The sequence below is a fragment of the Cetorhinus maximus genome, unplaced genomic scaffold, assembly GCF_964194155.1.
Source record: "Cetorhinus maximus unplaced genomic scaffold, sCetMax3.hap1.1 HAP1_SCAFFOLD_483, whole genome shotgun sequence".
NCBI lineage: Eukaryota > Metazoa > Chordata > Chondrichthyes > Lamniformes > Cetorhinidae > Cetorhinus > Cetorhinus maximus.
Genome location: NW_027596425.1, coordinates 185950 through 212110, shown reverse-complemented (window position 1 = coordinate 212110; position 26161 = coordinate 185950). Strand labels below are relative to the sequence as shown.

Genomic DNA, 26161 nt, shown 5'->3' with positions numbered 1-26161 from the left:
AAAGGCTAGTATGCAGATATAGCAAGTAATTGGGAAAGCACATAGAATGTGATTGTTTATTGCGAGAGGAATTGATTGCAAAGGTAGGGAGGTTATGCTTCAGTTGTACAGGGCACTGGTGAGACCACATCTGGAGTATTGCATATAGTATTGGTCACCTTATTTAAGGAAGAATGTAAATGCATTAGAATCAGTTCAGAGAAGGTTTACTAGAGTAATACCAGAAACGGGCAGGTTGTCTTATGAAGAAAGGCTGGACAGGTTAGTCTTGTATTCACTGGAATTTAGAAGCGTAAGAGGCAACTTGATTGAAATCTTTAAGATCCTGAGAGGCCCTGTCAGGGTGGATGTGGAGAGAATGTTTCCTCTTGTGGGAGTATCTAGAACTAGGGGGTCACTGTTTAAAAATAAGGGGTCGCCCATTTAAGACAGAGATGAGAATTTTTTTCTCTCAGAGGGTCGTGAGATAGATAGGTTCTTGACTGGTAAGGGGATCAAAGGTTACGGGGGGAAGGCGGGAGAATGGGGTTGAGAAACTTATCAGCCATGATTGAATGGCGGAGCAGACTCAATGGGCCGAATGGCCTAATTTCTGCTCCTATGTCTTATGGTCTTATGGACTCTCCTTCTACCACCTTTTCAGGAAGAGAGTTCCAAAGACTCATGACCCCCAGAGAAAAAAAATTCTCATCTCCGTTTTAAATGGGCAACCCCTTATTTTTAAACAGTGACCCCCCTTGTTCTAGATTCTCCCACAAGGGGAAACATCCTCTCCACATCCACCCTGTCAAGACCCCTCAGGATCTTAAAGGTTTCAATCAAGCTGCCTCTTACTCTTCTAAACTCAAGTAGATACAAGCCTAGTCTGACAAGCCTTTCCTCATAGGACAACCCACCCATTCCAGGTATTCGTCTGGTAAACCTTCTCTGATCTGCTCCTAACGCACTTTAGAACCATAGAAAAGTTGCAGCACAGGAGGAGGCCATTCGGCCCATCTTGTCCACGCCAGCCCGAGGACACCCAGGTGCCCTTTCTAATCCCGCCTTCCTGCACCCGGCCCATTGCCCTGCAGCTTACAGCACTTTAGGTGCAGATCCAGGTACTTTTTAAAAGAGTTTAAAGTTTCTGCCTCTACCACCAACTTGGGCAGCGAATTCACTTACGTTCTTGATGTTGGTTGAGGGACCAATATTGGCCCCAGGACACTGGAGAGAACCCTCACCCTCACCCCGCTCTTCTTCCAATAGCGGCCGTGGGAATCTCCTACATTCACCTGAGAGGGCAGACAGGGCCTGGGTTTAATGTCTGATCCTGAAAGGCAGCACCTCCGACTGTGCAGCACTCCCTCAGTACTGGCATTGGGAGTGTAGGCCTGGACTACTGGGCCAAGTCTCTAGAGTGGGGCTTGAATCAATGGTCTTCTGACTCCAAGGGAAGAGAGCAACTCACTGGCACGGCTGACACATGGAGCGTTAAACAGACCACGTTCTAACCACAATCCTCAGGCTTGGAGATCAGTTTTATCCAGGCCACCTGTTTATTTCCAGAATTTTTTGCAAACAAACAAATTTCAAACATTTTATTATTTATTCTTTCACAGGATGTGGGCTTCGCTGGCTGGGCCCAGCATTTATTGCCCATCCCTAATTGCCCCCTTGGGAAGGTGGTGGGTGAGTCGCCTTCTTGAGCCGCTGCAGTCCCTGTGGTGTAGGTACACCCACTGTGCTGATAGGGAGGGAGTTCCAGGATTTTGACCCAGCGACAGTGAAGGAACAGCCGATATATTTCCAAGTCAGGATGGTGAGGGGCTCGGAGGGGAACTTGCAGCTGGTGGTGTTCCCCATGTGTCTGCTGCCCTTGTCCTTCTAGATGGTAGTGGTCGTGGGTTTGGGAGGTGGTGTCTAAGGAGCCTTGGTGAGTTGCTGCAGTGCATCTTGTAGATGGTACACACACTGCTGCTACTGTGCGTCAGTGGTGGAGGGAGTGAATGTTTGTGGATGGGATGCCAATCAAGCGGGGCTGCTTTGTCCTGGATGGTGTTGAGCTTCTTGAGTGTTGTTGGAGCTGCACTCATCCAGGCAAGTGGGGAGTATTCCATCACACTCCTGACTTGTGCCTTGTAGATGGTGGACAGGCTTTGGGGAGTCAGGAGGTGAGTTACTCTCCGCAGGATTCCCAGCCTCTGACCTGCTCTTGTAGCCACAGTATTTATATGGCTGGTCCAGTTCAGTTTCTGGTCAATGGTAACCCCCAGGATGTTGATAGTGGGGGATTCAGCGATGGTAATGCCATTGAATGTCAAGGGGGTAATGGTTAGATTCTCTCTGGTTGGAAGATGGTCATTGCCTGACACTTGTGTGGCGCAAATGTTACTTGCCAGTTGTCAGCCCAAGCCTGGACATTGTCCAGCTCTTGCTGCATTTGGGGACAGGGACTGACTGCTTCAGGTGGGCAGGATTCGACCTTCAGTTTTGCAGTTTCTGAACCCCAATAACCTCATCATAATCTTGTCGTTTTGCAGATTACTAATGGGGTCAGGGCATCTCTCCCCAGACAGGTATATACTGGGGAGAGGTGGGGAGGAGGGGACAAACTGTACGGCCCTTTCAAGGAACCAGCATAAGGAAGATGGGCCGAGTAGCCTCCTTCTGTGAAACTCCTTATCCCTGGCTACCTCTGCTGCTTAATTCTCTGGGTTTTTTTTTCCCTGTGTGTGTGTGTGTGTGTATATGCAAACCTGATAAGAAAAGATGGGCGTGAATTTGGCTTGGCTTCCAGCTGCGGGTCTATATCTATAAAGGTTTGCTCGTTGCTTCGCCCTGTCTGTCTGTCTAGCCTCGGTGCATTGGCCTTGCAGCTCGGTGAGGACAAGTTTCACTCCCAATTGGCATTTAAAGGGTGGGTGGGGGGGAGAGGGTCAGGACTTTTGTTTAAATTTTTGTAGAATTGCCACCCACCCCCACCTCCCAAGCCTGGCGAGAGCCCTCGGACCACAACCATGAGCAGCGCATCCACCAACATGCGCCTGAAGTTGCCCCTCATCTGCCTCCTGCTCCAACTCCTCCTGATCATCCTCTTCGCCGTCTTCGTCCGCTACGACGGGGACACCGACGCCAGCGAGTGGTCCAGGCGGAAGGCGCAGGAGAACACGACCGACGCCGACAACGAATTCTACTTTAGGTATCCCAGTGAGTGAAACCCCAGCCAAATAGTTTCCAAACATCTAAATATTTGTATAAACTTTTCCTAGTCCCACTTTGTCCACCAACTTCTCTCTCTCTCTCTCCCGTGTTTGTTAAGCCCCGGCGCTGGGTTTGCGTGTCTCAGAGTTGCGATGCCCCCTCCCCTTGCCGAATAGCCGTGAGGGGTAGGGGGTGGGAGGGTGGGTGCGATCGTTGGGACCAGGAGGGAGGGCAGAAAATTTAAAAAAGAGGGATGTCGAGGGGCGCGAAGGACGCAATCCGAAGCTATTCGGCCACAGGCGGCGTCACAGGTTGCTCCCCACCACACCCCACCCCGCCAGAACTAAAGTGTGGTGGGGTGGGGTTGGGGGTGTTTATAAAGCAACTAAAGGGGGTGGATTAGACGCTTTACACCGGACCCCCCCCCCGGCCCTGAGATATTCAGCTCTGGATCCCAGGTCAGGAACACTCTGGTGCCCACCACCCCTCCCCCCCCGAGTGTTTTTACTGCCAGAGGGGCTGGGGAGAAACTGGCTCCTTCCCCATTAGAAAGTAGGGTTTTGCATTTCTCTAGCGCCGGTCACGACGACGTCAGGGCTTCCCAAATGCAGCCAGTTTGCGGACAGCAAGATCCCACAAGCAGCGCCGTGGTGGTTATTTTGGAGGCGACGCTGGCCGAGGGACACATTTTGGACCCGGCAGCGAGGGGCAGAGTGGGGGGAACTGCACCCCCTCCCCTGGCTCTTCTTCCAATAGCGGCCGTGGGATCTTTTACACCCACCCGAGAGGGCATTCGGGGGCCTCGGTTTAATGCCTCTTCCAACAGTCAGTGCAGTGACCCCCACCTCCCTACCCCTGCCCCCCTATCCCTCTCCTCCTTCCTCCCCCCCTCCCTACCCCTGGTCCCGCTCCCTCCCCCTGGCCCCCCTTCCTCCCCCCTGCCTCCCCTCCCTACCCCTGCCCCCCCTCCCCCTGCTCCCCTCCCTACCCCTGGCCCCCCTGCCCTCCCCTCCTTCCTCCCTCCTCCATCCCTCTCCCCTCCCTCCCCATCCCACTCCCCTCCCTCCCCCATCCCTCTTCCCCCTCCCTCCCCATCCTTCTCCCCTCCCTCCCCTCTCCTCCTGCCCTCTCCCTTGCCCTCCCCCTCTCCATTTCTTCCCATCTCCCCACCTCTGCCCTTCCTCCCCCCTCCCCCACTCTCTCCCCTCCTCCTCCCCTCCTCCTCCTCCTCCCCCCCTCCACTGTGGAGTGTCAGCCTGGATTTCCACTCTGGAGCGGGGCCTTCGAATCCACGACCTCCTGGCTGGAAGGCGAGTTAAGGGGGGGCTGCGCCTCGGGGTGAGTGGGGCGGGGTTCTTCGGTGTTGAGAGAGTCAGCTGCACAAATTCGCTGGCCCTGGGCAGGGCAGGAAGGGGTTAAAGAAACTTCTTTAGCCAGAGAGTTGGTGAATCGATGGAATTCATTGCCACAGAAGGCTGTGGAGGCCAGGTCATCGAGTGTATTTAAGACCGAGATCGATAGGTTCTCGATTGGTAAGGGGGTCAAAGGTTACGGGGAGAATGGGGTTGAGAAACTTATCAGCCATGATTGAATGGCGGAGCAGACTCGATGGGCCGAATGGCCTAATTTCTGCTCCCAAGTCTTATGGTCTGAAGGAAACAAAAAAATGTGCTCCAAAATCAGCTGGTGCTGTTTGTTTGCCTAAATCACCTGTGAACCGAGAGTGGGTGTCCCGTGGGAAGGTCACGCAGTGTTGAGTCCCAGCCTGTGTGTGTGTGTGTGTGTGTGTGTGTGGTCAGAGCCACAGGGGGAACACGCTACACACCAAAAGATTATAGAGGGGGCATTAGAGACGAGGTACATGGATAACCAGGGGCGACAACTGAGCAACAGCAGAACTTGCGCTAACCCAGTGCTGCACACGTGTTCCAAACAAGGTTGAATAGCTGCAGGTGAATGTTGCTGCTCGGGAGTTGTGATGCAATGGAAAGCTGGCCTCAGTGGTGACCTGCATTTATATAGCGCCATTACGGTAGTAAGACGTGTGTTCCCCCCCCCCCCACCACCAATGTGCTTAGCAGAGGTTTAAATCAGACTAAACTTGCCCACTGACTTGGGGAATCGTGAGGGGCAATTAGGGAAGGGCTATAAATGCTGGGCCCAGCCAATGACGCCCACATCCCAAGCATGAATCTAAATGAGAATGAGGTCAGGTGGTCAAAAGCTCGGTCAAAGAGGTCAGTTTTAGGGAGCATCTTAAAGGGGGAGAGAGAGTGAGGTGCGGAGAGGTTCAGGGAGGGAATTCCAGAGCTCAGGGCCCCCTCAGGCAGCTGAAGGCACGGCCGCCAATGGTGGAGTGATGGGAATCGAGGGATGGGCAAGAGGCCGGAATTGGAGGAGCGCAGAGATCTCGGAGGGTTGTAGGGGCTGGAGGAGGTTACAGAGAGAGGGAGGGGTGTAGAGGCTGGAGGAGGTTACAGAGACAGGGAGGGGTGTAGGGGCTGGAAGAGGTTACAGAGATAGGGAGGGTTGTAGGGGCTGGAGGGGGTTACAGAGATAGGGAGGGGTGTAGGGGCAGGAGGAGGTTACAGTGATAGGGAGGGGTGTAGGGGCTGGAGGGGGTTACAGAGATAGGGAGGGGTGTAGGGGCTGGAGGAGGTTACAGATATAGGGAGGGGTGTAGGGGCTAGAGGAGGTTACAGAGATAGGGAGGAGGTGTAGGGGCTGGAGGAGGTTACAGAGATAGGGAGGGGTGTAGGGGCTGGAGGAGGTTACAGAGATAGGGAGGGTTGTAGGGGCTGGGGGAGGTTACAGAGATAGGGTGGGGTGTAGGGGCTGGAGGAGGTTACAGAGATAGGGAGGGGTGTAGAGGCTGGAGGAGGTTACAGAGATAGGAAGGGGTGTAGGGGCTGGAGGAGGTTACAGAGATAGGGAGGGGTGTAGGGGCTGGAGGAGGTTACAGAGATAGGGAGGCGTATAGGAGCTGGAGGAGGTTACAGAGATAGGGAGGGGTGTAGGGGCTGGAGGAGGTTACAGAGACAGAGAGGGGGTGTAGGGGCTGGAGGAGATTACAGAGATAGGGAGGGGTGTAGGGGCTGGAGGAGGTTACAGAGATAGGGAGGGGTGTAGGGGCTGGAGGAGGTTACAGAGATAGGGAGGGGCATAGGGGCTGGAGGAGGTTACAGAGAGAGGGAGGGGTGTAGGGGCTGGAGGAGGTTACAGAGATAGGGAGGGGTGTAGGGACTGGAGGAGGTTACAGAGATAGGGAGGGGTGTAGGGGCTGGAGGAGGTTACAGAGATAGGGAGAGGGGTGTAGGGGCTGGAGGAGGTTACAGAGATAGGGAGGGTTGTAGGGGCTGGAGGAGGTTACAGAGATAGGGAGGGGTGTAGGGGCTGGTGGAGGTTACAGAGATAGGGAGAGGTGTAGGGTTTGGAGGAGGTTACAGAGATAGGGAGGGGTGTAGGGTTTGGAGGAGGTTACAGAGATAAGGAGGGTTGTAGGGGCTGGAGGAGGTTACAGAGATAGGGAGGGTTGTAGGGGCTGGAGGAGGTTACAGAGATAGGGAGAGGTGTAGGGGCTGGAGGATTGGGGGGTGTCTGGGCCGTGGAGGGATTTGCGTGCAGGTATGAGAAGTTTACAATCGAGGCGTTGTCAGTTTGGGTAACAGGACAAACAGGATTTGGAACAAGCCAGGATCTGCGGCAGCGGAGTTCTGGACAAGCTGTAGTGTCGGGTCTGAGAAGGCGGGCGGGCTGGGGGAGTGTTGGAGCTGTGTGGAATGCAGGCTGCTGGTGGTGGGGAGGGGGGATGGGGGTGGGGGTGCCAATAGCCCTGGGTGAAATGCAGGCTGGCGGTGGATCTGACAATGATCTTCCTGTGAGAAGCAGCTTCACTGCAGATAGACAGCTCACTATCAGCTCATCGCGCTGAATCGGTGGATCAGTGATTGTAGCACAAGCGGGTTCAACTCGGGGAATGAACACGTTTGCGGCCAAGAAGAGGGACGGGCATTCCTGCCTCAGCCGCCAGGGTCTCAGCGAGTCCCCAAAGCACTTTGCTGCAGGACGCGAGGCAGCCGACGCACGCACAGCAAGCTCCCACAAACAGTGCTGCTTTTGACACCACCCTACCCCTCGCCCTGTCCCCTCCCTCCCTCCCTACCCCCCACTCCCAACCCTCAAAACTCCAGGTTTGGGTTAAGCAGCGTGAATGGCCAGCTATTCGACTGCAGCAGGCATCACAGAGAACCCCACCACCCCCCCCCCCCACCCCCCCATGGCCTCACTTGGTGCCCTTACCCGTGTACAAGAAGCCTTATTGAATAGCGATTCCTCCCTTTCTCTCTCTCTCTCCCTCCCTCCCCCTGCTCTGGATCCTTTACCCCACCCTCCCCTCCACCTCCTATCCCAGGTTTCCAGGATGTTCACGTGATGATCTTTGTCGGGTTCGGGTTCCTCATGACCTTCCTGAAGAAATACGGCTACAGCAGTGTCGGCTTCAACTTTGTCCTGGCGGCTTTCTCCCTGCAGTGGGCGACACTGGTCCAGGGGTGGCTGCATGGCATGAAAGAGGATGGCAAGATCCACATTGGCATTGAGAGGTACAGCGGGGGAGGGGGAGATTGGGGGAAGAGAAGGGTGGAGGGAGGAGAGTAGATGAGGGGGAAAGAGAGGATTGGGGGGATTTGATGGAGGGGGAGGGGAGGGGGAGAGGAGGAAGGTTTGGGGGAGGACTGGAGGGGAGGGGAAGGGGAGAGGAGCGAGGTTTGGGGGAGGAGGGGAGGGGGAGAGGAGGGATGTTTGAGGAGGAGGGGGAGAGTACGGAGAGGAGGGAAGTTTGCGGGCGGAGGAGAGGGGGAGAAGGGGGAGGTTTGAGGAGGGGGGAGGTTTGGGGAGGAAGGGAGGGGAGGAAGGGAGGGGAGGGGGAGAGGAGGGAGGTTTGGGGAAGGAGTGGAGGGGAGGTGGAGCGGAGGGAGGTTTGGGGAAGGAGTGGAGGGGAGGGGAGGGGGAGCAGAGGGAGGTTTGGGGAAGGAGTGGAGGGGAGGGGGAGCGGAGGGAGGTTTGAGGAGGAGGGGAGTGGGAAGAGGAGGGAGATTTGCAGGTGGAGGTGAGGGAGAGAAGAGGGAGGTTTGAGGATGAGGGGGAGAATGGGGAGAGGAGGGTGCTTTGTGGGTGGAGGGGAGGGGAAGAGGAGGGAGGTTTGAGGAGCAGGAGGGGAGTGGGGAGAGGAGGGAGGTTTGTGGGTGGAGGGGAGGGAGATTTGAGGAGGAGGGGGAGAGTGGGGAGAGGAGGGAAGTTTGCGGAGGAGGGGAGAGGATGGGATGTTTGGAGGCAGGAGTGGAGGGGAGGGGAAAAGTGGTGGGAGGGGGATATTGGAGGAGGGGAGGGAGAGATTGTGGAGAGTGGGGGGAGGGAGAGGGGGGATGTGGAAAGTGGGAAGGGGAGGGAGTTTGGAGGAGAGTGGGGAGGGGGTTTGTGGGAGCTTGGGGAGGTGGAGTGGGCTTTTGGGGGAGAGTGGAGAGCAGGGAGATGGGGAATGTGGGGAGGGGGAGGGGATTGGGGAAAAGGGGGAGGGGAGGCAGTTTGGGGGAGAATGGGGAGGGGAAGGAAGTTTGGGGGAGTGGAGTTTCAGGGCAGAGTGTGGAGGGGGAGGGAGAGGGCAGATGGGGAAAGTGGGGTGGGTATGGGAGCTTGGGGGGAGGGGGTGGGGATTGGGGGACAGTGGGGAGGGGGATTTTTGGGTGGATATTGGGGAGAGTTGGGTTGGGAGGCAGAGGGAGATGGGGAAAGTGAGGAGTGGGAGGGGGAATTGGGAGAGTGGGAGAGGGAAAGGGAGGGAGGATTGGGGATAGTGGGGAGGGGAGGTGGAGAGTGATTGGAGGAGAGCAGGGAGGGGTATTGAGGAGGGGTATTGGGGAGAGTGGGAAGGAGGGAAGTAAGGGGGCAGTTGAGTTAGGGGAGGCATTGGGGGTGAAGGAGGTTGGAAGGAGGCGAGGAGGATGGAGAGAATTTGGAGGAAGGTGAGGGGTTGGAGCGAGGTTGGAGGGCACTGAGGTGGGTGGAGGAAGGGAGGAGGTTAGAGGGAGGTTGGTGAGAGGTGAGGGGGATGGAGGGAGGTGAAGTGGGTGGAGGAAGGTGGAGGGAACAGTGGGGATGGAGGGAGGTTTGTGGGAGATGAGGGGGTGGAGGGAAGGGTGGAGGATGGAGCGAGTGTGGAAGGAGGTGAGATGGGTGGTGGAAGGTGGAAGGAGGTGAGGGGGATGAAGGGAGGCTGGTGGGAGGTGAACGGGTGGAGGGAGGTAGGGGGAGGGAGGGAGTTGAGGGTGATGGAGAGAGATGAGGTTAGAGGGACGGGTGGAGGATGGGGAGAGTGGAGGGAGTGCTGAGAGATGGAGGGAGATGTTGGGAATGCGGGGAGGTTGGAGGGAGGTGAGGTGGATGGAGGGCGGAGGGCGTGGTGGGGAATGGAGGGAAATGAGGGGGATGGAGGGAGGTGAGGAGGCTGGAGGGAGGTCAGGGTGTGGAGGTAGGTTGGAGGGAGGTAAGGGGGTGTTGGGAGATGGAGGGAGATGAGGGGATGGAGGGAGGTTTGAGGGAGGGTGGAGCAAGGATGGAGGGAGGTGAGGGGGTGGAGGAAGGGATGAGGGATAGAGGGAGTTTGGAGGGAGGTGAGGAGGTGGTGGGAGATGAGGTGGTGGAGGGAGATGAGCAGGTGGAGGGGGATGAGGGGATGGAGAGAGGTTGGAGGGAGGGGTGGAGGATGGAGCGAGGTTGGAGGGAGGTGGGGTGGATGGAGGAAGGTGGAGGGAGGGATGAGGGATAGAGGGAGTTTGGAGGGAGGAGGTGGGTGGAAGGAGTTGAGGGGATGGAAGGGAGTGGAGGATGGGAAGGTGGAGGGAAGAGTGGGGAATGGTGGGAGGTTGGAGGGAGGTGAGGTGGATGGAGAGAGGGCGGAAGGAGGTGAGGTGGATGGAGAGAGGGTGGAGGGAGAGATGGGGCTGGAGGGAGGTGTGGGGAATGGAGGGAAGTGAGGGGGATGGAGGGAGGGTGGAAGGAGGTGAGGTGGATGGAGAGAGGGGTGGGGATAGAGGGAGCATGCTCGGGTGGGATGTAAGGTTGGAGTCCGTGTCCTTGACCTTGTCTGATGGTGTGTGTGTGTATGTCTGATGGTGGTGTGTATGTCTGATGGTGGTGTGTATGTCTGATGGTGGTGTGTGTCTGATGGTGGTGTGTGTCTGATGGTGGTGTGTGTATGTGTCTGATGGTGGTGTGTGTCTGATGGTGGTGTGTGTGTGTGTGTCTGATGGTGGTGAGTGTGTGTGTGTGTCTGGCGGTGGTGTGTGTGTCTGATGGTGGTGTATGTGTGTGTCTGATGGTGATGTGTGTGTGTGTCTGGCAGTGGTGTGTGTGTGTGTGTGTCTGATGATGGTGTGTGTGTGTCTGATGATGTGTGTGTGTCTGATGGTGTGTGTGTGTGTGTATCTGATGGTGTGTGTGTCTGATAATGGTGTGTGTGTGTGTGTGTGTCTGATGGTGGTGTGTGTGTGTCTGATGATGTGTGTGTGTGTGTGTGTCTGATGGTGTGTGTGTTTGTGTATCTGATGGTGGTGTGTGTGTCTGATGGTGGTGTGTGTGTGTGTCTGATGATGGTGATGTGTGTGTGTGTCTGATGATGGTGTGTGTGTGTGTCTGGTGGTGGTGTGTGTGTGTCTGGTGGTGGTGTGTGTGTGTCTGGTGGTGGTGTGTGTGTGTCTGATGGTGGTGTGTGTGTGTCTGGCGGTGGTGTGTGTCTGATGGTAGTGTGTGTGTGTCTGATGGTGTGTGTGTGTGTATCTGATGGTGGTGTGTGTGTGTGTGTGTCTGATGATGTGTGTGTGTGTGTCTGATGTGTGTGTGTGTGTGTGTACTGATGGTGGTGTGTGTGTCTGATGGTGGTGTGTGTGTGTCTGATGGTGGTGTGTGTGTCTGGCGGTGGTGAGTGTGTCTGGCGGTGGTGTGTGTGTGTGTAACTGATGGTGGTGTGTGTGTCTGATGATGGTGTGTGTGTGTATCTGATGGTGGTGTGTGTGTCTGGCGGTGGTGTGTGTGTGTGTATCTGATGATGGTGCGTGTGTGTCTGATGGTGATGTGTGTGTGTGTGTGTCTGGTGGTGGTGTGTGTGTGTGTATCTGATGATGGTGTGTGTGTGTCTGATGGTGATGTGTGTGTGTGTGTGTGTCTGGCGGTGGTGTCTGTGTGTGTATCTGATGGTGTGTGTGTGTGTGTCTGATGGTGATGTGTGTGTGTGTCTGATGATGGTGAGTGTGTCTGGCGGTGGTGAGTGTGTGTGTATCTGATGATGGTGTGTGTGTGTCCGATGGTGATGTGTGTGTGTGTCTGGCGGTGGTGTGTGTGTGTGTATCTGATGATGGTGTGTGTGTGTCTGATGGTGATGTGTGTGTGTGTCTGGCGGTGGTGTGTGTGTGTGTATCTGATGATGGTGTGTGTGTGTCTGATGGTGATGTGTGTGTGTGTGTGTGTCTGGCGGTGGTGTGTGTGTGTGTATCTGATGATGGTGTGTGTGTGTCTGATGGTGATGTGTGTGTGTGTGTGTGTCTGGCGGTGGTGAGTGTGTGTTATTCTTTAATCAAAGTGGGAATTTGTGAAAATGTTTTTGAAGCCAGGCCTGGCTAATTGACACACACGCTTCTCCCTGTTTTATTATCTTGTGCTTGGCCATTGGGGTAATTGTTTTTGCTTTGTATACGGCCGCTCACTCAATGCCTGTATGGTGTTCCAGCATGATTAACGCAGATTTCTGCACCGGCTCCGTCCTCATCTCCTTCGGAGCTCTGCTGGGGAAGACCAGTCCTGCCCAGTTACTGATAATGACCGTGTTTGAATCCGCACTCTTCTCCATCAACGAGTTCATCCTTCTCTCGCTGCTAGAGGTGAGCCTCGGTGCATCTTGTCTCTGATCGGGGGCTGGGGGGGGTGGGGGGCGAGACGGCCGGCGAGCCTTTGTTTAGAAAGGTCCACGTGGTCGAATAGCCCGAATGACGGAGAAGAGCTTGCTGGCGTCCGGTGGACTTTCATCCACTCCTGGGTAACCCGGCTGAGCCTCAGGTCCCTCTGTGTGCACGCTTCCCCCATCTCACCACACCCTCCACCCACACCCCCACCCCCACCCCCACCCCCACCCCAGTTTATGTCTCGCCCACAGCTGACACACGATTTTAAAGCTTCATTTTGCCTCGCAGAGAGGGGGTCGGGAGAATGAAGGGAGGCGGGGAGGACCGAGGGAGGAGATCCCTCTAGTTCCAGGCGCTGGAGGTGAATGAGTTAGTGAGAGAGCTGGAGCAGGCTGGGGGTGGTGGGGGTGGTGAGGGTGTGGAGGGGGGTGAGGCCGGAGTTCAGCGCTGGGAACAGCCTGACGGACAGGCAGACTGGTTTTGAAAGCTGTGCATCAGTCAGGAACACAAGGGACACTGTTCAGTAAAGTACACACTGTACCAGGGCCAAAACAAACCCCACTCCTTGTGACTCTAAACATCACGCAGCGACAAAATCAACCTCACCCAATGACATTGACGGCTCGGACACTCTGTGGAAAATTACAACAATTCACAGCTAAACATCACACACAGAGCGGCCACCCCACTCCTTTATAAATCTCTGTCACACAGACAACCCTCAGCATTACATTCTCACTAATAACTCCCTCTGTAACACCCAACCCGCAGTACAACATCCTCAGTTATAACACTCACTCACTCTGTTACACTGACCCTCAGTATTACATTCTCACTAATAACTCTCTCTGTTACACTGACCATCAGTACAACATCCTTAGTTATAACACTCACTCTGTTACACTGACCCTCAGTACAACATCCTCAGTTATAACATTCTCTCTGTTACACTGACCCTCAGTATAAGACTCTCAGTTATAACACTCTCTCTCACACACCGACCCTCAGTATAAGACTCTCAGTTATAACACTCTCTCTGTTACACTGTCCCTCAGTATAAGACTCAGTTATAACACTCTCTCTCTCACTGACCCTCAGTACAACATCCTCAGTTATAACACTCACTCTGTTACACTGACCCTCAGTATAAGACTCAGTTATAATACTCACTCTGTTACACTGACCCTCAGTATAAGACTCTCAGTTATAACACTCTCTCTCACACACCGACCCTCAGTATAAGACTCTCAGTTATAACACTCTCTCTCACACACCGACCCTCAGTATAAGACTCTCAGTTATAACACTCTCTCTGTTACACTGTCCCTCAGTATAAGACTCAGTTATAACACTCACTCTGTTACACTGACCCTCAGTATAAGACTCTCAGTTATAACACTCTCTCTCTCTCACTGACCCTCAGTATAAGACTCTCAGTTATAACACTCTCTCTCTCTCACTGACCCTCAGTATAAGACTCTCAGTTATAACACTCTCTCTCTCACACTGACCCTCAGTATAAGACTCTAAGTTATAATACTCTCTCTGTTACACTGACCCTCAGTATAAGACTCTCAGTTATAACACTCTCTCTGTCACACTGACCCTCAGTATAAGACTCTCAGTTATAACACTCTCTCTCTCACACTGACCCTCAGTATAAGACTCTCAGTTAAAGCAGTCTCTCTCTCTCTCGCTCTCACTCACCGACCCTCAGTTATTCTCATGTAGTAATAAAGGGTGGGGGTTTACCTGCTGAAGTTGAGCTAATTGGGTGTTTATACCTTCATACTTGTGTGTGTCCCGTTTCCTCTGGCCTTACTCCGCTGTCTGATTCAACACAGATCAAAGATGCTGGTGGATCGATGACCATCCACACATTCGGGGCTTACTTTGGACTGACCATTGCCCGTGTCCTCTATCGGGCACACTTGGATAAGAGTCGAGATCGCGAGGGCTCAGTGTATCACTCTGACCTCTTCGCCATGATTGGTGAGTGTGTCCTTGGGCACTATCAGAACAAGACCCCTCCACCCTGCACTGGGTGTGGGAACCTAACACAGGAGGAGGCCATTCAGCCCATCGATCCTCGAGCCTCTCTGTGAAACAGCCCACACATTCCTGGTTTGGGACGGGCAGCTCTCTCTCAGGCCTGCTCTTGAACTTAGAATGATGGACCCGAAACTTGAATTGTGTCTTGATATTCAGAATACTAAAGGGGGTTTGGTCTGAGACATGAGGAGTAGCCCTCTGCTGTCCTCCAGTGACCAGATTCAGGAACTGCACGTCGGGGAGAATCGAACACAGTCCCCATTGTCCATTCTGACAAAATCACAGACTGACCCCTCGATAGTGCGGCCCTGTCACTGTGTCACTGACTGACCCCTCGATAGTGCGGCCCTGTCACTGTCACTGAGTGACTGACCCCTCGATAGTGCGGCCCTGTCACTGTGTCACTGACTGACCCCTCGATAGTGCGGCCCTGTCACTGTCACTGACTGACTGACCCCTGGATAGTGCGGCCCTGTCACTGTGTCACTGACTGACTGACCCCTGGATAGTGCGGCCCTGTCACTGTGTCACTGATTGACTGACCCCTGGATAGTGCGGCCCTGTCACTGTGTCACTGATTGACTGACCCCTCGATAGTGCGGCCCTGTCACTGTGTCACTGACTGACCCCTCGATAGTGCGGCTGTGTCACTGTGTCACTGACTGACTGACCCCTCGATAGTGCGGCTGTGTCACTGTGTCACTGACTGACCCCTTGATAGTGCGGCCCTGTCACTGTGTCACTGACTGACTGACCCCTCGATAGTGCGGCCCTGTCACTGTGTCACTGACTGACTGACCCCTCGATAGTGCGGCCCTGTCACTGTGTCACTGACTGACTGACCCCTCGATAGTGCGGCCCTGTCACTGTGTCACTGACTGACTGACATGTCGATAGTGCAGCCCTGTCACTGTGTCACACACTGACCCCTCAATAGTGCGGCCCTGTCACTGTGTCACTGACTGACTGACCCCTGGATAGTGCGGCCCTGTCACTGTGTCACTGACTGACCCCTCAATAGTGCGGCCCTGTCACTGTGTCACTGACTGACTGACCCCTCGATAGTGCGGCCCTGTCACTGTGTCACTGACTGACTGACCCCTCGATAGTGCGGCCCTGTCACTGTGTCACTGACCGACTGACCCCTCGATAGTGCGGCCCTGTCGAGGACACCCCCCATCCCGTTAACTGCCCCTGAATGACCCCCTGTTCTCCGCAGGTACCATCTATCTCTGGCTTTTCTGGCCGAGCTTCAACTCTGCAGTGACCACGTTGGGCAGCGCCCAGCACCGAACCGCTCTCAACACCTACTACTCCCTGGCCGCCTGCACCCTCGCCACCTTCGCCGTTTCCAGTGTCGTTCACGAGGAGGGCAAGCTGGACATGGTACGTAGGGGGCCCCTGGGAAACCCCGGCTCACCGCCCCCTGCCCGCGCGGGTCTCCGCGATTTCACAAAACCGCGAGTTCATGTCCTCCCGCGCGTTTGGCGGAATGGGTTCGGCCGGTCAGGCGCTGACCGCTGCGGGCAGAGCCGCTGGTCTCACTGGCGCCTGCCTCAGGGTGCAAAGGTTAATCCTCCCCGCAAGACGACGCACCGTGTGGTATTCTGCCGCCGGGAAGCAGCCGCATCGAACGCTGCCTCTCCCCGCGATGACTCCGAGCCCAGCCCGCGGTCGGTGGTCACCTCCGGAGGCCGGTCGCGCGTGGTTTCCTGCTGTCGGTCAGCGGGAGAGGGTATAGCGCTGCCTCCTGAACCCCCCCCTCGGGTTGGAGAAACGCGATGGAGCCATCGCCTCTGTCGGTCTCTTCCCGCCGCTTTGAAGAGAGGTCGCCCTGCGCGTCGCTCGTGGAGCCAGCAACCTCTCCCTCTGCCGTTGCTCAGGGTCGGGTACAGCCTTCAGGTGAAGCGGGGCGGAGGGGGGGAATCTGGGCATGCTGGTGGGGGGTAATCCACTGAATTTACATTCCCCGAACTGGGTTCGAGGAGGTCGGACTTGCCCTCCATTGCGATCTGGGAACCTGGGGCGCCACAGCGCCACTGCTGGCGGGAGGCTGTCATTGCAGCATGACATGTTTACATAGGTTTCTCTCATTATAAATGTGGCTATCGAGCAGCGGGATGGGTGAGCGGGGGGGGGCGAAGGAGAATGGGTGATGAGGAGGAGTGACGGCGGCAAGCGCGGTTTTGGCAGAGGGGAATTTTAACTGCGGGTTCTACTCGTCTCCGGCAGGTGCACATCCAGAACGCGGCCCTGGCCGGAGGTGTGGCCCTGGGCACGGCCGGTGAAATGATGATCACGCCCCACGGCTCCATGATCGTGGGGCTTGTTGCCGGCATCATCTCCACGCTTGGCTTCAAGTTCTTGACGGTGAGACAGGACCCCTCGCTTCCCTCTGTGGCCACGCCGGGTGGATTCACTCTCGGCATGTGGGCGTCATCGGCAAGGTTGGCATTTATTGCCCGTCCCTAGTTGCCCCTTCGGAAGGCGGGGGTGAGCTGCCTTCTGGAACAGGAGCTGCTTTGATACGTTCCTACCATTCGGCACAGAAGGAGGCCATTCAGCCCATCGTGCCTGTGCTGGAATTTTGAAAGGTTATCGGGGGGTAGGCGGGGATGTGGAGTTGAGGTTACAGTCTGATCAGCCATGATCTTATTGAATGGGAGACCAGGCTCGAGGGGCCGAGTGGCCTCCTCCTGCTCCTAATTCGTATGTTCGTATGCGAAATGTTGCCACTGGTGCTTCTGCCAGTTCAGAATCACAAGCCAGTCAATCTCCTGCGATGGTTTCCCCACTTGCTCTTGTACTGATGCCCCTGGAGTTTCCCCGGGGTCCATTTTTTTGACCCCTCCCCCCCCCTCCTCTTTCTGGTCTCCACCCTGCCCCTCGGAGGTGTCATCCAAAAGCAGGGCGCCCGGCTCCCTGTGTAAGCTGACACCACCCAGCTTTACCTCAGCACCACCACCACCCACCTCCTCCTCCTCTCACGCCCCCTCCAGTCTCCGGTTACACCATAAGCTCTGGAGTTCCTTCCCTAAATCTATCTCGCTATCTCTTTCTCTCGCTCTCTCTCTCGCTATTTCTCTCTCTCTCTCTCGCTATCTCTCTCTCTCTTGCTATGTCTCTCTCTCTCTCGCTATCTCGCTCTCTCTCTTGCTCTCTCTCTCTTGTGCTCCCTCTCTCGATATTTCCCTCTCTTGCTATTTCTCTCTCTCTCGTTATCTCTCTCTCTCTCGCTATCTCTCTCTCTCTCTTGCTATGTCTCTCTCGCTATCTCTCTCTCTCTCGCTATCTCTCTCTCTCTCGTTATCTCTCTCTCTCGCTATCACTCTCTCTCTCTCGCTATTTCTTTCTCTCTCTCGCTATCTCTCTCTCGATATTTCTCTCTCTCGCTATTTCTCTCTCTCTCGCTATCTCTCTCTCGATATTTCTCTCTCTCTCTCGCTATTTCTCTCTCTCTCGCTATCTCTCTCTCGATATTTCTCTCTCTCTCTTGCTATTTCTCTCTCTCTCTCGCTATCTCTCTCTCGATATTTCTCTCTCTCTCTCTCTTGCTATGTCTCTCTCTCTCTCTCTCTCTCTCTCTTGCTCTCTCTCTGCTATCTCTCTCCCTCTATCAATATTTCTCTCTCTCTCTCTCTCGCTATCTCTCTCTCTCTCTTGCTTTCTCTGTCCCTCCTCCTTTAAGACACTCCTTAAAACCGACCCCTTTGACCGAGCTTTTGGTCACCTGTCCCTATGTGTCTCGGGGTCATGTTCCTGTGAAGCACCTTTTGACCCTTACCGCCTCACGGGCGCCATATGAATGCACGATAGCCTCACCTCTGCACGCGTTGAATTCTATACAATCCTACGTTATGCCGATGGATTTTTCCACACGCTGGGCGGGGTGGGTGGGGGGGGGATTTCCACCATTTTAAGGTGGAACCTGAGGGCTCTGGTGGACTGGACTTTGGAATGAGGGTCATGGCAAGTGGTTGAGACCTTTACTGGGGGGAGTTTCAGAACCAAATGATGTCAATCTGTTGAGTCCTAACTCTGCATTCCCTTCTCCAAGCCAATTTTGGACTCCAAGTTGAAAATCCAGGACACGTGTGGCGTGCACAACCTACACGGGATGCCAGGAATCCTGGGGGCCTTGGTGGGAGCCATCTTGGCCTCTCTGGCCACAAAGGAGACCTATGGAGATGGGTGAGTGTTCCCTCCATTCACTCCCGCGATGGGGAATCACTCAGATGGACAATATCAATGGGTGGGGATTCTGTAAGTGGACAGAGTCGAGGGGGCCTGGGGAGAGGGTGGGGAGAGGGTGGGGAGGGGACACTGGGATGTGGGGGGCGTGTGTGTGAGTGGGGGATGATGGGGTGTGGGTGGGGGTCTGGGGGGGTGCTGGGGAGTGGGGGGATGGTGTGGGGGGTGCTGGGGTGTGGGGAGGATGGTGTGGGGTGTGGGGTAGGGGTGTGGGGAGCTGGTGTGGGGGTGTGGGAGGATGGTGTGGGGTGGGGGTGTGGGGGGATGGGGTGGGGGTGTGGGGTGTGGGTGTGGAGGGATGGGGTGTGGGGTGGGGGTAGAGGTGTGGGTGGGGGTGTGGGGGGATGGAGTGGGGTGGGGGTGTGGGGGGTATGGGTGGGGGTGTGGGGGGTAGGGGGTAGGGGTGGGGGTGTGGGGGGATGGGGTGTGGGTGTGGGGAGTTGGGGTGGAGTTGTGGGGGGATGGGGGTAGGGGTGGGGGTGTGGGGGGATGGGGGTGGGTGTGTGTGGGGTAGGGGGATGGGGTGGGGGTGTGGGGGGATGGGGTGGGGGTGTGGGGGGATGGGGTGGGGGGTAGGGGTGGGGGTGTGGGGGGATGGGTGTGGGGGTGTTGGGGGATGGGTGGGGGTGTGAGGTGGGGGTGTAGGGTGGGGGTGTGGGGGGATGGAGTGGGGTGGGGGCGTGGGGGGATGGGGTGGGGGTGTGGGGTGTTGGGATGTGAGCTATACTACCGAGCTGACCGAGTTATGAAGTGGGGATGCCTGGTTTGTTCGCCAGTGTTACTGGGTAATGTGTATTTTGCAGTCTTGAGGATGTATTCCCATTGCTGGAGGGTGAGAGGTCGGCGAAGCAGCAAGGATTGTACCAGGCCCTCGGACTGGCTGTCACCTTAGGTTTCGCTCTGATTGGAGGAACCATTGTAGGTAGGACCGTCTCTCTCACACTCCTGTATCTGGGGAGGTCTCTCTAACCCCCTCTCTCTCTCACACTCCTGTATCTGGGGAGGTCTCCCTAACCCCCTCTCTCTCACACTCCTGTATCTGGGGAGGTCCCTCTAACCCTCTCTCTCTCACACTCCTGTATCTGGGGAGGTCTCTCTAACCCCCTCTCTCTCACACTCCTGTATCTGGGGAGGTCTCTCTAACCCCCTCTCTCACACTCCTGTATCTGGGGAGGTCTCTCTAACCCCCTCTCACACACTCCTGTATCTGGGGAGGTCTCTCTAACCCCCTCTCTCTCACACTCCTGTATCTGGGGAGGTCTCTCCAACCCCCTCTCTCTCACACTCCTGTATCTGGGGAGGTCTCTCTAACCCCCTCTCACACACTCCTGTATCTGGGGAGGTCTCTCTAACCCCCTCTCACACACTCCTGTATCTGGGGAGGTCTCTCTAACCCCCTCTCTCTCTCACACTCCTGTATCTGGGGAGGTCTCTCTAACCCCCTCTCTCTCACACTCCTGTATCTGGGGAGGTCTCTCTAACCCCCTCTCTCTCTCTCTCACACTCCTGTATCTGGGGAGGTCTCTCTAACCCTCTCTCTCACACTCCTGTATCTGGGGAGGTCCCTCTAACGCCCTCTCTCTCGCTCTCACTCCTGTATCTGGGGAGGTCTCTCTAACCCCCTCTCTCTCACACTCCTGTATCTGGGGAGGTCTCTCTAACCCTCTCTCTCACACTCCTGTATCTGGGGAGGTCCCTCTAACGCCCTCTCTCTCGCTCTCACTCCTGTATCTGGGGAGGTCTCTCTAACCCCCTCTCACACACTCCTGTATCTGGGGAGGTCTCTCTAACCCCCTCTCACACACTCCTGTATCTGGGGAGGTCTCCCTAACCCCCTCTCTCTCACACTCCTGTATCTGGGGAGGTCTCTCTAACCCCCTCTCTCTCACACTCCTGTATCTGGGGAGGTCTCTCTAACCCCCTCTCACACACTCCTGTATCTGGGGAGGTCTCTCTAACCCCCTCTCTCTCACACTCCTGTATCTGGGGAGGTCTCTCTAACCCCCTCTCACACACTCCTGTATCTGGGGAGGTCTCCCTAACCCCCTCTCTCTCACACTCCTGTATCTGGGGAGGTCTCTCTAACCCCCTCTCACACACTCCTGTATCTGGGGAGGTCTCTCTAACCCCCTCTCTCTCACACTCCTGTATCTGGGGAGGTCTCTCTAACCCCCTCTCTCTCACACTCCTGTATCTGGGGAGGTCTCTCTAACCCCCTCTCTCTCACACTCCTGTATCTGGGGAGGTCTCTCTAACCCCCTCTCTCACACTCCTGTATCTGGGGAGGTCTCTCTAACACCCTCTCTCTCACACTCCTGTATCTGAGGAGGTCCCTCTAACCCCCTCTCTCTCACACTCCTGTATCTGGGGAGGTCTCTCTAACCCCCTCTCTCACACTCCTGTATCTGGGGAGGTCTCTCTAACCCTCTCTCTCACACTCCTGTATCTGGGGAGGTCTCCCTAACCCCCTCTCTCTCACACTCCTGTATCTGGGGAGGTCCCTCTAACCCTCTCTCTCTCACACTCCTGTATCTGGGGAGGTCCCTCTAACCCTCTCTCTCTCACACTCCTGTATCTGGGGAGGTCCCTCTAACCCTCTCTCTCTCACACTCCTGTATCTGGGGAGGTCTCTCTAACCCCCTCTCTCTCACACTCTTGTATCTGGGGAGGTCTCTCTAACCCCCTCTCTCTCTCGCTCACACTCCTGTATCTGGGGAGGTCTCTCTAACCCCCTCTCACACACTCCTGTATCTGGGGAGGTCTCTCTAACCCCCTCTCACACACTCCTGTATCTGGGGAGGTCTCTCTAACCCCCTCTCTCTCACACTCCTGTATCTGGGGAGGTCTCTCCAACCCCCTCTCTCTCACACTCCTGTATCTGGGGAGGTCTCTCTAACCCCCTCTCACACACTCCTGTATCTGGGGAGGTCTCTCTAACCCCCTCTCACACACTCCTGTATCTGGGGAGGTCTCCCTAACCCTCTCTCTCACACTCCTGTATCTGGGGAGGTCTCTCCAACCCCCTCTCTCTCACACTCCTGTATCTGGGGAGGTCTCTCTAACCCCCTCTCACACACTCCTGTATCTGGGGAGGTCTCTCTAACCCCCTCTCACACACTCCTGTATCTGGGGAGGTCTCTCTAACCCCCTCTCTCTCACACTCCTGTATCTGGGGAGGTCTCTCTAACCCCCTCTCTCTCTCTCACACTCCTGTATCTGGGGAGGTCTCTCTAACCCCCTCTCTCTCGCTCACACTCCTGTATCTGGGGAGGTCTCTCTAACCCCCTCTCTCTCACACTCCTGTATCTGGGGAGGTCTCTCTAACCCTCTCTCTCACACTCCTGTATCTGGGGAGGTCCCTCTAACGCCCTCTCTCTCGCTCTCACTCCTGTATCTGGGGAGGTCTCTCTAACCCCCTCTCACACACTCCTGTATCTGGGGAGGTCTCTCTAACCCCCTCTCACACACTCCTGTATCTGGGGAGGTCTCCCTAACCCCCTCTCTCTCACACTCCTGTATCTGGGGAGGTCTCTCTAACCCCCTCTCTCTCACACTCCTGTATCTGGGGAGGTCTCTCTAACCCCCTCTCACACACTCCTGTATCTGGGGAGGTCTCTCTAACCCCCTCTCTCTCACACTCCTGTATCTGGGGAGGTCTCTCTAACCCCCTCTCTCTCACACTCCTGTATCTGGGGAGGTCTCTCTAACCCCCTCTCACACACTCCTGTATCTGGGGAGGTCTCCCTAACCCCCTCTCTCTCACACTCCTGTATCTGGGGAGGTCTCTCTAACCCCCTCTCACACACTCCTGTATCTGGGGAGGTCTCTCTAACCCCCTCTCTCTCACACTCCTGTATCTGGGGAGGTCTCTCTAACCCCCTCTCTCACACTCCTGTATCTGGGGAGGTCTCTCTAACACCCTCTCTCTCACACTCCTGTATCTGAGGAGGTCCCTCTAACCCCCTCTCTCTCACACTCCTGTATCTGGGGAGGTCTCTCTAACCCCCTCTCTCACACTCCTGTATCTGGGGAGGTCTCTCTAACCCCCTCTCTCACACTCCTGTATCTGGGGAGGTCTCTCTAACCCCCTCTCTCTCTCTCACTCTCCTGTATCTGGGGAGGTCTCTCTAACCTCAGTCTCCTTTGTCCCACCTAACCTCCAGTTACTTGTCGGGCATATTCACCCGCCTCCTTGCCTCTTCACCCTTGAAACCGAGACCCCTCTTCCAAGGATCTCACACCCTCCTCCTCTCCGGCCCACTCCTCGCTCTTTATCTAGTAGCTCTTTCAAACCCTAAACCAGACCTCAAACGTCCGGCTGACTCTACAAGGCTGTGGATGAGTTTCCCGCGTTTTAATTTTTTGTTCCTGTCTCCAGGATTCATCATGAAGCTGCCAATCTGGGGAGCTCCAGCTGATACTCAGTGTTTCACAGACCAACCGTACTGGGAGGTGAGTGTGTCCACAGCTGGGGAGCTGGCCTGGTTGGCTGGAGGAGGGGTCCACAAGGCACTCTGTGGGGTCTCTGCTGGCCAAGCGAGGCGTTCCACTGACAGAGCAGGCGGGGGCAAAGAGGGATGTTCTTGGATTTATATAGCGCCTTTTACCACGTCAGAGTGTTCAAAGTGCTTTGCAGTCTTTACTTTTTTGAAGTGTGCTCACTGTTGTAATGCACGAAACGAGGGAGCTAGTTTGCGCACAGCAAGATCCCACAAACAGCAATGCGATAATGACCCAGTTCACCTGTTTTTTACTGATGTTGCTTGAGGGATAATTATTGGGCCCAGGACACCGGGGAGAACTCCCCCCTCCCCGCCCACTCTTCTCCCAATAGCGGCTGTGCGATCTCAGCCCGAGTATCTGCCTGAGAGAGCAGATACTGAAAAACGGCACCTCCGAGAGTACCGACCCTCCGAGAGTGCGGGACTCCCTCAGTACTGACCCTCCGACAGTGCGGCACTCCCTCAGTACTGACCCTCCGACAGTGCGGCGCTCCCTCAGTACCGACCCTCCGACAGTGCGGCACTCCCTCAGTACTGACCCTCCGACAGTGCAGCACTCCCTCAGTACTGACCCTCCGACAGTGCGGCGCTCCCTCAGTACCGACCCTCCGACAGTGAGGCGCTCCCTCAGTACCGACCCTCCGACAGTGCAGCACTCCCTCAGTACTGACCCTCCGACAGTGCGGCGCTCCCTCAGTACCGACCCTCCGACAGTGCGGCACTCCCTCAGTACTGACCCTCCGACAGTGCGGCACTCCCTCAGTACTGACCCTCCGACAGTGCGGCACTCCCTCAGTACCGACCCTCTGACAGTGCGGCACTCCCTCAGTACTGACCCTCCGACAGTGCGGCGCTCCCTCAGTACCGACCCTCCGACAGTGCGGCGCTCCCTCAGTACCGACCCTCCGACAGTGCGGGACTCCCTCAGTACCGACCCTCCGACAGTGCAGCACTCCCTCAGTACTGACCCTCCGACAGTGCGGCGCTCCCTCAGTACCGACCCTCCGACAGTGCGGCGCTCCCTCAGTACCGACCCTCTGACAGTGCGGGACTCCCTCAGTACCGACCCTCCGACAGTGCGGCACTCCCTCAGTACCGACCCTCCGACAGTGCGGCACTCCCTCAGTACTGACCCTCCAACAGTGCGGCACTCCCTCAGTACTGACCCTCCGACAGTGCGGCACTCCCTCAGTACTGACCCTCCGACAGTGCAGTGCTTCCTCTGTAACTGCACTGGGAGTGTTGCCTGGATTCTGTGTACATGTGTACAGAGTGGGACTCGAACCCACAACCCTTTGACTCTGAAGCGAGATGGAGAGGGAGGGAGGCAGAGAGGTGCCCACTGCTGCACAGCGCACGCCTCCTTGGCCTCCTGAAGCCTGAGGCCTACTGAAGCCTGAGGCCTACTGAAGCCTGAGGCCTACTGAAGCCTGAGGCCTTCTGAAGCCTGAGGCCTAGAGTGTGACCCATGATCCGCCTTAAGACCGAGACAGGGGCAGGCCTGACGCACAAGGACTAACCTTTGCTCTTTTTCCATCCTGCCCTTTGCTCTTTCCAGCTTCCGGAAGACGAATGGGGTCACGGCGAGATGGTGCCGGTGAAGATTGAGGAGGCTGAGAAACACACGTAAAGAGGCCATGTGAGGACATGGTGCCTCACGCGAGGGACCAGCTTGAGACTCCACCTGCAAGAATCACCACAAAAAAGACACCTAAAATAATATTTTCATGTTTGTTTGTTACAAGTTATCCAGTAGCTTTTTTATATATACACACACACACACAAAAAAAAAATGAGATGTATTGACCCTGAGGCCTTTGTCTGGCCTCGTGTACTTGTGGCCTTGTGTTTTAATCTTTTAATAAATCAAATTTACTTTGCATTTTTCTATTCGTTCATCTTTCACTTTGTACTAACAGCTTGCATTTATATAGCGCCTTTAACATGGTAAGGTGTCCCAAGGCGCTTCACAGGGAGCGTTATCGAGTATAATTTGACACCGAGTCACCATAAGGAGATATTAGGGGCAGGTGATCAAAAGCTCGGGCAAGGAGGTCGGTTTAAAGGAGAGTCTTAAAGGAGGAGAGAGAGGGAGAGACGGTGAAAGAGGGAGAGACGGAGAGAGAGAGAGAGACGGAGAGAGAGAGGGGGAGAGGGAGAGAGACGGAGAGAGAGAGAGAGATGGGGAGAGAGGGAGAGACGGAGATAGGGAGAGAGAGGGAAAGACGGAGGGAGAGAGAGAGAAACGGAGAGAGAGAGAAACGGAGAGAGAGAGAAACGGAGAGAGAGAGAAACGGAGAGAGAGATGGAGAGAGGGGGAGAGGGAGAGAGAGACGGAGAGAGAGAGAGAGAGATGGGGAGAGAGGGAGAGACGGAGATAGAGAGAGGGAGGGAGAGAGAGGGAAAGACGGAGGGAGAGAGAGAGAAACGGAAAGAGAGATGGAGAGGGACAAAGAGAGAGAGATGGAGAGGAGGAGAGAGAGAGACAGAGAGAGAGAGATGGGGAGAGAGGGAGAGATGGAGGGAGGGAGAGAGAGGGAGAGACGGAGGGAGAGAGAGAGAAACGGAGAGAGAGAGACGGGGAGAGGGAGAGAGAGAGACGGAGAGGAGGAGGAGAGAGAGAGACGGAGAGAGAGAGATGGGGAGAGAGGGAGAGACGGAAGGAGGGGGAGGGAGAGACGGAGGGAGGGAGAGAGAGGGAGAGACGGAGGGAGAGACGGAAGGAGGGGGAGGGAGAGACGGAGGGAGGGAGAGAGAGGGAGAGACGGAGGGAGAGAGAGGCGGAGGGAGAGAGAGAGGCGGAGGGAGAGAGAGAGGAGAGAGAGAGAGAGACGGAGGGAGAGAGAGAGGAGAGAGAGAGAGGCAGAGAGGTTTAGGGAGGGAATTCCAGAGCTCAGGGCCCCAGGCCGCCGATGGTGGAGCATTGGGAATGGGAGTGGCGAGGGAGCTTGCTGAAGAGGGCTGGCTTGCAAGAGCAGCAGGGGAGTTCACCCCAGTGCTCTGGAGCCGATATATATGAGAAAAATGCAGGTGGTGTGGGTCTTTGCCACACTGCTGTTTGTGGGATCTTGCTTGGCGCAAATTGGCTGCCTACATCACAACAGTGACCGCACTTCCAAAATAAAGAAAAGGTCCATTCCGAGGCTGTGAATCGCCTACAGGGGCTGTGAAAGGTGCTATGGAAATGCAAGGGACAACATTGAAAAACGAGTCACAAGGCTG

The 26161-nt window shown here is 55.8% G+C and overlaps 1 protein-coding gene across 4 annotated transcripts; it reads left to right on the top strand.

Annotated features, from left to right (window-relative positions):
• Window positions 1-2824: 2824 nt before the first annotated feature.
• Window positions 2825-24711, top strand: LOC144673822 (ammonium transporter Rh type B-A-like). 4 transcript variants are annotated; one of them, XM_078535471.1, is made up of 10 exons: window positions 2825-3189; window positions 7595-7784; window positions 11963-12113; window positions 13979-14126; window positions 15406-15572; window positions 16419-16556; window positions 18244-18377; window positions 19241-19359; window positions 22816-22889; window positions 24498-24711. In XM_078535471.1, exons 1-10 carry the CDS (start codon window positions 3000-3002, stop codon window positions 24567-24569), a joined length of 1383 nt encoding a protein of 460 aa, XP_078391597.1. In that variant the 5' UTR covers window positions 2825-2999; the 3' UTR covers window positions 24570-24711. The 4 variants fall into 4 exon arrangements, with proteins under 4 accessions (XP_078391597.1, XP_078391598.1, XP_078391599.1 ...); XM_078535475.1 differs by having other exon boundaries at window positions 3060-3181; XM_078535472.1 differs by lacking the exons at window positions 22816-22889; window positions 24498-24711 and adding an exon at window positions 19485-19509 and having other exon boundaries at window positions 3000-3189; window positions 19241-19396.
• The last annotated feature ends 1450 nt before the right edge of the window (window positions 24712-26161 follow it).

Coding starts and splice junctions, on each gene's coding strand:
- LOC144673822 (XM_078535471.1), top strand. CDS start 3,000: ATGAGCAGCGCATCCACCAACATGCGCCTGAAGTTGCCCCTCATCTGC. Junction 3,190..7,594: donor ATTCTACTTTAGGTATCCCA/GTGAGTGAAACC, acceptor CTCCTATCCCAG/GTTTCCAGGATGTTCACGTG. Junction 22,890..24,497: donor CAGACCAACCGTACTGGGAG/GTGAGTGTGTCC, acceptor TGCTCTTTCCAG/CTTCCGGAAGACGAATGGGG.